General features: G+C 39.6%; 1 protein-coding gene across 1 annotated transcript in view; it reads left to right on the top strand.

Moving 5' to 3' along the window:
- The window catches only part of LOC122559246 (cadherin EGF LAG seven-pass G-type receptor 3-like), a 62,227-nt gene that overhangs the window by 40,432 nt on the left and 8,534 nt on the right, over positions 1-13,261 (top strand). The window contains exons 11-13 of the mRNA XM_043708628.1: positions 2,043-2,216; positions 9,395-9,604; positions 12,209-13,238. Of these exons, the coding sequence (XP_043564563.1) occupies positions 2,043-2,216; positions 9,395-9,604; positions 12,209-13,238 (1,414 nt within the window). The remainder of the gene's footprint in view (positions 1-2,042; positions 2,217-9,394; positions 9,605-12,208; positions 13,239-13,261) is intronic.

Below are 13,261 nucleotides of genomic sequence, written 5' to 3'. Positions count from 1 at the left end.
ATTGATGAAGGCAGAACAGTGGACGTGATCTGTATGGACTTCAGAAGGCATTTGACAAGGTTCCCCATGGGAGACTGGTTCGCAAGGTTAGATCTCATGGAATACAGGGAGCACTAGCCATTTGGATACAATACTGGCTCAAAGGTAGAAGACAGAGGGTGGTGGTGGTGGGTTGGTTTGCAGACAAGAGGCCTGTGACCAGTGGAGTGCCACAAGGATTGGTGCTGGATCCACTACTTTTCATCATTTATATAAGTGATTTGGATGTGAGCATAAGAGGTATAGTTAATAAGTTTGCAGATAACAACAAAATTGGAGGTGCAGTGGACAGCAAAGAAGGTTACTTCAAATTACAACAGGATCTTGATCAGTTGGGCCAATGGGCTGAGAAGAGGCAGATGGAGTTTAATTCAGATAAATGCGAGGTGCTGCATTTTGGGAAAGCAAATCTTAGCAGGACTTATACACTTAATGGTAAGGTCCTCGGGAATGTTGCTGAACAAAGAGATCCAGGAGTGCAGGTTCATAGCTCCTTGAAAGTGGAGTCACAGGTAGATAGGATAGTGAAGAAAGCGTTTGGTATGCTTTCCTTTATTGGTCAGAATATTGGGTACAAGAGTTGGGAGGTCATGTTGAAGCTGTACAGGACATTGGTTAGGCTACTGTTGGAATATTGCCTGCAATTCTGGTCTCCTTCCTATCGGAAAGATGTTGTGAAACTTGAAAGGGTTCAGAAAAGATTTACAAGGATGTTGCCAGGGTTGGAGGATTTGAGCTATAGGGAGAGACTGAACAGGCTGGGGCTGTTTTCCCTGGAGCTTCGGAGGCTGAGGGGTGACCTTCAGAGGTTTACAAAATTATGAGGGGCATGGATAGGATAAATAGACAAAGTCCTTTCCTTGGGGTGGGGGAGTCCAGAACTGGAGGGCGTAGGTTTTGGGTGAGAGGGGAAAGATATAAAATAGTCCTAAGGGACAACTTTTTCACGCAGAGGGTGGTGCGTGTATGGAATGAGCTGCCAGAGGAAGTGATGGAGGCTGGTACAATTGCAACATTTAATAGTCATCTGTATGGGTATATGAATAGGAAGGATTTGGGAGGGTGCTAGCACATGGGACTAGATTGGGTTGGGATATCTGGTTGGCATGGACGAGTTGGACCGATGGGTCTGGTTCTGTGCTGTACATCTCTATGACTCTATGTAGTTAATATATGGGATGCACTGTCTGCAAATGTGGTGGAGGCAGGTTCAGTTGAGGATTTCACAGGGCATTGAAAAATTAAATAGAAATAACTTGCAAGATTAGAGGAAATCAACAAGAGACTGGCTCTAAATCAAAATACTTAGACAGCCAATGCAGATGGAAAGGTCCAAAAGTTGTCCTCCAAAACCAACAATCCCATGAACTCACATTTACTTCAGAGTTATTTCTGCATGTTAGAGTGTGAATTGTTTGAATATCATAGATTAGTTTAGGTTTCCAGCCTTGTATGGTAAATTTTATTTTGTTAATTTAAAAAGGTTGGAATCTTCTGGCTTCATTCTCTTAGTAAGTGTCTGGGATTTTAAACTTTGTCTTCTTTAAATACAAATGGTATTGGCCCCGAATGGGATCATAATATAAATTTTGTGGTCTCAGGGATTATAACAAAATGCACTGAACAATTCAAAAACTGTGACAGTGGACATCTCTTGCAGCTAAAACCTATACCTTTATTTTCTTTATTCACTCGTGGCACATGGAGATGTTACTGCTGGCCAAAATGTATTGCCTTTCCCTATTAATCCTCAAGGAGGTGGTGGTGAGCTACCTTCTTGAACCAAGTTAAAAATCACACAACATTAGATTATAGTCCATCAGGTTTACTTGAAAGCTCATTAGGTGGTCTTGAACCAATGCAGTCTATGTGCTGTCAGTAGACCCACAATGCCTTAAGGAGGTAATTCCAGGATCTTGACATAGGGTCTGTTTCCATGCTATACATCTCTATGAATATGACTCTATGACAATAAATTAACACTTTGTCATTCTTGTGAACAGACAATGATTCTGACACTGATAGTGATTTGTCATTGGATGAGGAGCGTAGCCTTTCTTTGGCGTCATCAGAAAGTGAGGAAAATGAACGATATCGTGGACGCTTTCCACGCCGATTTAAGCGGACAGCAAACAGTGAACGGCTGCTTACTGACCCCTTGCATACAACTCCTAAAGGTAAGTAGACAATGGCAAAATTTGTCAGATTTAATGCAAATGCAATTAACTTTTTTTTAATCTGTCAAAATGGATCAGGGGTGAAACATACTTTCACTTGATTGAGATGTAAAATTCTGTTTCTTTAATAGATTTTATTTTAACATGCTTAAACCTCTGGGGCTTACTTTCAAATACAGCTATGACCAATGAGGTGTGGGCCAAGTTTCTCTGTAAAATGAAATTAGACAACAACCTTTCTAACTTTGAGATTAATGTTTGAATCATTTCACCTTTTATACTATTTTATCCGACATGTCTATGTCCAGGTAAGAAATTTTAAACTTGCATTAAAACTGATTTAGAAAAGCCAGGGCCTGGGTTAATTCCAAGCGCAAATGGAATGAGGCTGCTTTGAGGATATCATTTTGCACCACTTTGATTTGACATCATATGTTTTGTGATTGCAATTGTGTTAAAACTATGTTACTTTCCTTTGGACTTACCAACTGACCTAACCTCGGTGTAGAGCAGAGTCCTAAATATTTAAGTGTTTAATTTTTGGGATTGAACTCTACAACCATTATATTCTGGCAAGCACACAATTCTTTTGGTAGCTAAACTTAACAGTTCCATCTGGACAGCCACAGTGAATTCAGATTTGAATTCTGATGTAAATCTAAAGCTGCTGCTTGTTAGAGTCATAGAGATGTACAGCAAGGAAACAGACCCTTCTTCCAACTCATCCATGCTGACCAGATATCCTAACTTAATCTAGTCCCATTTGCCAGAACTTGGCCCATATCCCTCTAAACCCTTTCCATTCATATGCCCATCTAGATGCCTTATAAATGCTGTAATTGTACTAGCCTCCACCACTTCCTGTAGAAGCACATTCCATTCATGCACCGCTCTTTGTGTGAAAAAGTTGCTCTTCAGGTCCCTTTTAAATTTTTCCCCTCTCACCCTCAACCTATGTCCTCTAGTTCTGAACTTCCCCACCCCAGGGAAATTGCCTTCTGTATTTACCCTATCCATGCCCCTCATGATTTTATAAACCTCTATAAGGTCAACCCTCAGTCTCCGACTGTCCAGGGAAAACAGTCCCAGCCTATTCAGTCTCTCTCTCTGTAGCTTAAACCCTCCAACCCTGGCAGCATCCTTGTAAATCCTTTCTGAACTCTTTCAAGTTTCACAACATCCTTTCTATAGGATGGAGACCCAGAATTGCACACACATTTCCAAAAGTGGCATAACCAATATGACCTCCCAACTCCTATGCTCAATTCTCTATCCTTGTTGCTAAGGTCTAGATCTAGTCCTGACTACTTAATTTCACAGAGATGTTGCAGCGTGATTGGTTCAAGAATAGATGACATTTGTAGGGGATGTCAATGGGTCAGTGTTGACAAGAGTGAAAAGGAATTTGGACAAAATATGTCCATGTGAAGTTCTTGTGTACAATACGTGCACCCACCCCGTATTTACATCATAATTTTTAAGAGTAATAGCCCCAATTAAAACTCAGTGCAAGATTGGAACAAAATTAAATTCTGCATAAAGCACTTGCTTTTGCCAGAAGTTCTAAAACACATAATGTAGCAATCATTGACAATTATAAAATATAAATAATTGTGCAGTTAATGTCATTCCTGTGACCTATGGCTGTTTTGTTGCCCGAATGTAATGCAAAATTGAAGAATGTGAAGCACATTCCCCCTCGCACCTTCTGTACCCATCACACTCCCCAACCCATAGAGCTTGTCTAATTTTCCATTGGTTAAACAAACAGATGGAAATTTGGGCTAACTCCCTTTCCTTCTTTTTGCTTCACCCCAAACATGCAGCAAAAGAAATTCTGACCATGTCTTACATTTGGAATTATGTTGCAAGTTAAAGAAGCAGAATTTTTTAAAAGACTAGAATATTTTGCCGTTTCTCAGTAGAAGTTTAGATAGAGATTTAAATCAGAACTGTGACTTTCCAATAAATGTTAGTAGAAACAGTTTGCTCCACTCTGTTTCTGGAGGACATGACTGCTGTTTTTCTTTCTCTTGGTTTGAGTAATAGCTCAATACATTTAGTGTACAATAAAGAATGTGATGTTCTAAATACACTTGAGCAGCTGTTTAATCATTCACATCTCCACTTTGTAAATGTTAATTTGTTAATTGTTCATTTGAACAGATGCATTTAGCACCTCATTATTCACACATAGTGTTTTAAATGTCTCAGCACTTCTTAAATGCTCCTATTACCAGAGGTGTAAAATAGCTGTTATAAATAAATGATGCTAAGATGTATGAATATACAACAAGGAGCAGAAGTAGGCCATTTAAACCTCAAATCTGCTGTGCCATTCAATAACATCATAGGCAATTTGTTTGTCATTTTGAATTCCTTATTCCCATCTATCCAAGGCCCTTAGATTCTTGTTGAGCAATGGAATCAATCTACCTCTGCCTTCAAAATATTCAGTAGCGATCCTTGAGAACAGAAATTGCACCCTGCAGTTTTATTGTACAACTATATTGATGGGCATTATTCAAAGAACTGGATGGGTTCCGTAGCCTAATACATCCTCAGAAATGTCTGGAAGCTATCTCCTTGGATCAGCTATTATAGGTTGATGAACTGTGTGTTCCAGTTGGATTCAGGGCATTCAGTTGAGCTGAAAGAATGAGAAACTGAAGGAAAGGAAAGATTGCCAAATTATGGAGTTTAATGTGGACAACTGTGAGGTGATACACTTTGGCCAGAGTAATCGGAATGCAAAGTACTGGGCTAATGGTAAGATTCTTGGAAATGCAGTTGAGCAGAGAGATCTCAGTGTCCATGTACACAGATCCCTGAAAGTTGCCACCCAGATTGTTAAGAAGGCAAGCAAGTTTTGGCTTTTATTAATAGAGGGATTGAGTTCCGGAACCAGGAGGTTATGCTGCAGCTGTACAAAGCTCTGGTACGGCCATACTTGGAATATTGTGTACAGTTCTGGTCACCGCATTATAAGGACGATGTGGAAGTTTTGGAAAGGGTGCAGAGGAGATTTACTAGGATGTTGCCTGGCATGGAAGGAATGTCTTACGAGGAAAGGCTGAGGGCCTTGAGGCTGTTCTCGTTAGAGAGAAGAAGGTTGAGAGGTGACTTAATAGAAACATACAAGATAATCAGAGGGTTAGATAGGGTGGACAGGGAGAGCCTTTTTCCAGGTATGGGGACGGCAAACACGAGGGGACACAACTTTAAAGTGAGGGAGATAGGTATAAGACAGATGTCAGAGGTAGTTTCTTTACTCAGAGAGTAGTAAGGGTATGGAATGCTTTGCCTGCATCGGTAGTAGATTCGCCAAGTTTAAGTGCATTTAAGTCGTCATTGGACAGGCAAATGGACGAACCTGGAATAGTGTAGGTGGGATGGGCTTCAGATTAGTATGACAGGACGGCGCAACATTGAGGGCTGAAGGGCCTGTACTGCACTGTAATGTTCTGTGTTCGATGTACAGTCCATTTGGGAGTGTAAGCTAACTGGTTGATGAATTGGGAACACCCAGAGCTATTTCAGTTTGTTACCTTGCAACCAACAAGAAAAGGAAAAGTTCACCTTTTGCCAGTGCCAAAGAGGTATAGAATAGAGACTTCCATACAAGAGAATTTGAGTTATTGGTGGAAAATGAAGTAACATTTTGTTGAAATTTTTCCTCAGACCATTTCACAAGGATACCAATTCAAGGATAGTTCCCAGTGCAAGCAAATGCACCATACTGTGAGCCTGACTAACAAATATAAATTGGTAGCCAGCATAATTTCTCTCATATTCAGGATTATTTGGCAAATGTTTGACACTGTATTGAGAGTTTTACAAGCATGGACTGATTGGGTACTGCCAATGTTATCTACTTGTGAAAAGCCAAAGGGATATTCTGTTTAATCCGATCCACAACTTTTTGTGATAGCTTACACGCCTGACCTCAAACCAACACTAAAATTCATAGAGCACACTACTTATTTCTGTAATAGAGAAAACATCTTTTTGGCTTAAAAACAGAATCTTCTTTGTGTAGAATATAACTCTTGTTGCTACTGATTAACAGCAGCATGAAACAACTCTTACTCAAACATTTCAGAGACCATAAGCTTTCAGGGTAAACTGACCACTTTTCAGAATCAAGAGTTGACTGCCCTTGGGATGTTCATGAGTTTGCACGACAAACAGCGAAAAATTATCTGATCGGTATATCTGAGTCTCCTCACCACCCCCACTGCATGCCCCAGTCCCAGCCAGAGGAAGCATTCTTTCTGGATCTACCCTGTCTAGCCCTTTAAACATTTTATAAGTTTCAATGTTATCATCTCTCATTCTTCTATAGACAATAGACCCAGTCTCCTCAGGACAGTTATGCCATCCCAGGAATTAGTTCAGTGAATATCTACTACGCTCCCTCGTATTTTGTCTGATTAATCCACATTTGTCCAAGTCACTGTTAAATTTGTGCCAGATTATTGTTTCCCATCCTTTTTGTTTCTGTTGGCTCAACATTTCCCTATTCTCCTCGAAAAGATCTTTCTAATATAGATAACTTATATTGAGTGCTCATTTTTGAGTATTTATGCAGTCTAAATTGTCCTTTTGCAAACTTGAACAACACAATGATAATTATTTTTATTCATAGGTTCTCAAAAATATGTTTCTGGACCACTTTCTTTAACCCCTTGTAGTGAAGATCCTCCCATGTGCTGTTAGCAGTTCAGGAATTTAAACAAATGTTGCTGTAAGAACAGCAAATTATTTCCAAGCCACATTGTTGTGGTGTTCCCACTGTTGTTCCGTGTGATATGCATTGCAGCTTTGGGAGATTGTATCACAGAAACTCAGCAAGTTGCTGTAGTTTATCTTGGAGGCGATTGAGTGTACTAGTGGTGGAGGGAGTTACCGTTGAATTGGTGTATGGGGTGCCAGTTTGTTGTTTTGACTCGGATTGAGACAAATCTCTTCTGTCGTTGAACGACACTCATCCAGTCAAGTTGAGAATATTCTATCACATGCCTGACTTAGTCCTTGTAAATGGTGGAAAGAGTCTGTGAAATAAAGACACAAGTTACTCACCATTAAGTAATTCTCTTGGACCTGTTATCCTTGCCACATTGTTTATGTGGCTGGTACTGTTAGGTTTCTGGTCAACAGTGACACCAGGATATTAATGAAAACCAAGGGAAAATGATTATAATTCCAGTTGTTCGAAATGGTCATTACCTGGCACTTGTGTGGTGAGATTTTTAGTTGGCAGTTATAAGCCCAAGTCTGAATGTTGTCCAGGTCTTGTTGCATGTGGGCACATACCATTTCAGTATCTGAAGAGTTGTAAATGGAGCTGAACATTGTGCAATAAGCAGTGTATATACCCAAACAAAAACAAAAAATACAGAACTGTTGTATCTGGACTCAAAGCATTAAGTCTGCTTTCATCCCTCAGATACTGTCAGACCTGCTGCATCTCTCCATTAATTTCTGTTTTTGTTTCAAATCTCCAGCATCCATAGTTCTTTGGTTTATTTTGACATGTTAATATGCTTCTTAAGTGTGACTGTGGTACATCAATTACATTTATTTATCAGATAAGTGTGTGTATATAGAATTTTAGGAAATCTCTCTACATCTCTTGGTATATTTAGCAATTTGACCAAGGTAAGTTTTATATAGGCATGACATTGCTGTTAGTGCCAAACACGCAATACTTCTAAGTTTCTGATTTACTCACTACTATTGGTAAGTTCCCCTCTTCTGAGAATACTACAGAGAACCTGCATGAACAACCACTACAAAGAAAGAAAAATTGCTGCACAGAAGTTTTAAATGTTACAATGGTATCATCAGTGGTGATTGGCAAATCCCTGCCATATTCAAAATTAGTACTGAATGGAGTTGTAACAACATTTTTATCCTTTATTTTGTAAGTATGGTAAAACCTGTGCAAAATTGAGTCAGCCTGGAGTACACTAAGTTGGTGACACAATTTTATGTATAATTAGTATAAGGTCTCAAATATAGCTAGCTAACCCAACGGGGTGTGAAATCTGCCAAGCAGCTCAAGTGTTAGGTACATGCTCACAAAAGTGAATAAAAATTCTTTCAGTCTCTGTTCTGCTTCCAAATGAATCTGAAATATTTATGGGGCACAGTTAGTCACAAGGGCGAATGAAGCTCAGAAGAAAAATGAAGTGAACAGAAACTGAGTGGGGAGGCATAATCACATTTAGAATGCCAAAGTGATTGAGAGACTACCACCTGTTTTCTTTGGGCTTCAAGGTAGGTTATCTACAAAATAGTCTTCCACCTGGCAGAGATGGCAACCTGGTTCAATAGTCTAAACAAATCTTGGGTGCTATCTATTGCATTGTATAATGCAGAATTTTGATATCCAGGAACATAGTATGTTTGGTTAAGTTAGTGAATCTTCCAAAGGAGAAAGTTAAGTGTGTTAAACATAGTTACCAGTGGTGAGTTGAAAGGATCCAGGGATCTGTATGCCCATGTTGCTACATTTGAAGAACAATGGTATGGGCTATTTAGATGTCTTGTTCAGTTAACTGTAGGTGTGTACTAGTACTTGTTGCCCTGATGAATCCAGTTTTTCTCATCCAAAAACCCCCAGAGGAATTCCATTCTATCCCAGACTACTGCTGTGTTAGTGCTGAGCAAGAAAACTGCAGAAAATTGTTCCCAAGTCGGGTATTTTATAAATACGAAAATGTTACACTCAACAGCAAACGATGAAGAGATCAAAATTCAAACGAACCTCTGTGCTAAATGAGAAAAACATACATTTAAGCATCGGCTTCAATCATACAGGTCAGACAGATTTTTATGGTTCCATTTTATATGGGCAAACCTTTTGAGGTTGGAAAAGTCCAGAAACAAATGAAATCAGTATAATTCTTAAGGATTAAACTTACCAACAGTACCTTCTTTTTCCCAGCCTGAAATTCGTTTTCCGTACGAAATGTGGTAACACTGCCTTGGGCACAGCTGAACTTTACAACCTCTTTTTGAATCAGCAGAGAATTTGCCTTCAGAGCCGGAACTCTAGACATTGGCCTATTTTTGTGCTAATTCCCAGTTCTTAGCTGTGGTAAAATTTTCACACAACTTGCACTTTGTTTGATGCAGGCTGGGCCTGTAAAATGCTTCATTATATTTTACAGATTGTGATGGCAATGATTTAATATCCTATTGGCCAGCACTGGGTGAGTGTGAAGTTCATGCCTGCTCACTGCAGAAGTGGGGCTCAGAAAGAAAGCTGGGCCTTGATTTCAATAAGGATGCCACTAACAACAACCAACCTGACACATCTATTGCCAGCGGTGATGAGAATACACCAACCCATCTATTAAAACAAGAGCGACAGCGAAAAGGTAAAGAAAAGATTGCAAAAAGAATCCTCAGCATTGATTGATTGATTTATTGTCACTTGTACCGAAGTACAGTGAAAATCTTTGTTTACAAGAAATACAGGCAAATCATAGTAATCAAGAATGTTCTGAACAAAAGATTTAAATGGAGGCATACACGTAACATTGCACAGGGCGTACAAGAGAGATCAGCATTAGCAAAATCAGCATTATTTGAGGTTAGAGTGTCCATTCTGTAGTCTAATAATGACCAGGCTGTCTTTGGATCTGCTGGTGTATGCATTCAGGCTTCTGTATCCTCTGCCTGATGGAAAAGGTTATAGGAGATCATTACCAGGGTGCGAAGGTCTTTGATGATGTTTCCTGAAGAAGGACTTATGCCCGAAATGTCGATTCTCCTGTTCCTTGGATGCTGCCTGACCTGCTGCGCTTTTCCAGCAACACATTTTCATCTTTGATGATCTTGGCAGCATTTCAGCAGCAGCGAGCCATGTAATTGGAGTCCAAGGATGCCAGGTTGGTTGCCATGATGGCCTGGGCTCTGCACACCATCTTCCTACGATCCCCAGCAGAGCAGTTGCCAAACCAGGCTCTTATGTACCTGGAAATTGCTGAAGAATTATTGAACTGATATTATAAATATAGGATCCACAAAACGGACCAGTAGAGAAGTTCCACAGGCTAACCACCTGAAGGCTGTAAGGTGTACGATGAAGAGTGATGGTAACAATCAAGATGCAAAATACGGAGCAATGAGATACAACAGAAATAGAAAAATCTTGCATTATTATAGCCTTGTGCCTTCAGGACATCGCAAAGTATTTCTCAGATTCTTTTGAAGTGTAGTTACTATTGTAATATAAGGAACTGTTGCAGGTAATTTGTGCACAGTGCGATTTCACAAATACAACATGGTAACCAGATAATATGTCTTTACAGATGCAAGTGCTGATCAGATGTTGGTCAGGTCACGCATAACAACATGCAATAACATGCATCAAAGATTGCACAAAAACTCTATTTTTTGATTTTGTGTCAATATCCAGTATACGTCAAGTGTATGAAATAGGGAACGTTTTGTATTTCCTACATATTTCTTTCTGCTTGAACATATAGCAGAAGACAGACTCACATTGAACCTCTTGACTTGAATAGATTTATTGGACTTCCACGTAAAAAAAAAAGGCTGTGATATGCTCAAACTTATAATGTCATCCAAACCCATAGAACTGCGGTCTTGAAACAAAGTTATCTTAAGTAAAGTTTTTAGAGTGAATCTTCATGTGAAAACTTAATGTTAAATGATAATTTAGCTTATCTGACTGTTGGGCTTGCTATATTCTATTATACTGCAAAATGCTTTCTGATTTGAAAGTGTGATAATGAATCCACGTACTTTCTAATTAAACTATCTGATTAATATCTTTTCAAAATAACTCTACTGCATAGCATTGTAAAGTGTGACTTGAAAGCTATGTGCTAACTTCCATTCTCAGTTCTTTGATCTGCATCCCCTTCAAATGGGAGATGGCTGAATGAACAATTGTGGGCCTCTATTTTGGGCCAATTTTGTTTTTTGCAAAATTGGGTGCTATAAATTCTCTACTCAGTGAAGAATTGCAAGTGTGATTATAGACAACAAAAACTGCCAAACTATTCATGAGGACAAGATGTGATCTTTTTTATAACTGAACATTCAGACGTAGTCAATGATTTTGTGGTCAGGAGCAAAATGATGATGGTCAGCGTTGACTGCGAAGGAAACTACTGAAAAAGATCAAGTGAGTCCTGTGACATAGATTTCATCTTTCCCAATATAAATTTCATTCTGGCACTAGCAATAGTAGATTTCTAGCAACTGAGAGCATCAGGCAGGCACAATAAGTGGTTCTCACAGACAGCAGACCAAAAAAACCACAAGCAAGTGTTCAAAGTATTTTTGTAACTTCCAGAAAATGAAATAAATTTTGGAACATAATCAGAGGAATTTGGGTAGAAGCTGAAATTGTATAAATTTTAAATATGTTATGAATCCATACAATTTGTATCATAACATGGAGAAGTTTAATATTCCACAAGTACAAAATTTAATTTTTTAGTGCCTTGTTTGTCTTATTTGGTTTAGTGTACTGAAACCCCACTTATATTTAATTCATAAGACATAATATTTTTTAAGAGTTTTACATTGCAAATGATAGTGCAGATTGTGGGATTTCACGTTAATTCAGTGATTTCTAATTATTTTGCAGCTGCAAATGTTTCAACTTTATAAGAGCTAGCAAAATCAGTGAAAGCAGCCTCTGAGTTTCTGACTTAACTCTGCAAATGGAAGTGGTTACTGTCAGTTTCATAGTATAACAACAGCTTAATCAATCCCTAGTATTTTCTTTCAAATAAAAGTTATCACAGTAATCAGGAGTGCAAATACTGGGCAGTTTTTGCCTCTGTGTGACTTGGGGACACGGAATTCAAATATTACTTTTCTACAATTTTTTGACTTGCAGTTGGCAAGCTCGGGATAATTTACTTTGGCTGCATTATCATTTCTCACTTTATTCAGTATAAACTCATGAAATATTATGAACTGTGTTTATATGTTTTGTCTAGGGATTCTGAAAAACAGAATGCAATATCCATCTGCAACTCTGAAGAATGAAAGTTCAAATTCCATCAACAGAATGCAGATTGAGTTGCCTTGGTACAATACTTCAACACTAGGTCCCAGGGTTGTTCCAGCAGCCTCCTATGGCCGTATGTACTCCGGCGCTGGAAGTCTGTCTCAACCGGCCAGCCGATATTCATCACGTGAGCAGTTGGATATGCTAGTCAGGAGACATATGTCCAAGGAACAGTTGGACGCACTCTCCAGCAGGCATGCATCACGAGACCGACTAGAAACTGTTCCCAGCCGGCATGGGTCCAGAGAACAGCTAGACATGACCCCAAGTGGGCATGCTTCTAGAGAACATCAAGACAGAGTACCCAGTAGGCATGGGTCCAGAGAACAGCTAGACTCAATACCAAGGAGGCATGGTTCCAGAGAACATCTAGATATGTTACCTGTAAGGCAAATGTCCAAGGAATGGCTAAACACTGTACCTAATAGGCAAATGTCGCGAGAGCAGATGGACACTGTTCCCAGTAGGCATGCATCCCGGGAACATTTAGAGGCTCTGTCAAATAAACAACCCTCCAGAGAACATCTAGATACCCTATCTAGAAGACAACCATCTAGAGAGCAACTAGGTCTAACATCAAGTCGACATTCTTCACGAGAGCAACTCGACACAATGTCTCGCAGGTATTTATCCAGAGAGCGTTTGGATCCAATGCCTAGCAGGCATCCCTCCAGAGAACAACTAAATACTTTGCCCAGAAGACAGCCTTCCAGAGAGCAACTAGGTCCATTACCAAGCCGACAACCTTCTACAGAGCAATTGGATATTCTGTCCTCCATCCTTGCTTCTTTTAATTCTTCTGCCCTTTCTTCTGCTCCCTCCACCACCACTCCATCTGCCCCACAGACAACTTTTACCCCTTCAGGGGTACAGACATCCTCAATGACCTCTGCCCCATGCCCCTCAACACCACATTCTGCAACATCTCACAGCATCTCAGAGATTTCGCCAGATTCAGAGTAAGTACAAATTGTTATGACTA

This window comes from Chiloscyllium plagiosum, chromosome 18, assembly GCF_004010195.1.
Source record: "Chiloscyllium plagiosum isolate BGI_BamShark_2017 chromosome 18, ASM401019v2, whole genome shotgun sequence".
NCBI classification, from domain to species: Eukaryota; Metazoa; Chordata; class Chondrichthyes; order Orectolobiformes; family Hemiscylliidae; genus Chiloscyllium; species Chiloscyllium plagiosum.
Note: the sequence above shows the minus strand (reverse complement) of the source record. Positions and strands in the feature narration are given on the sequence as shown.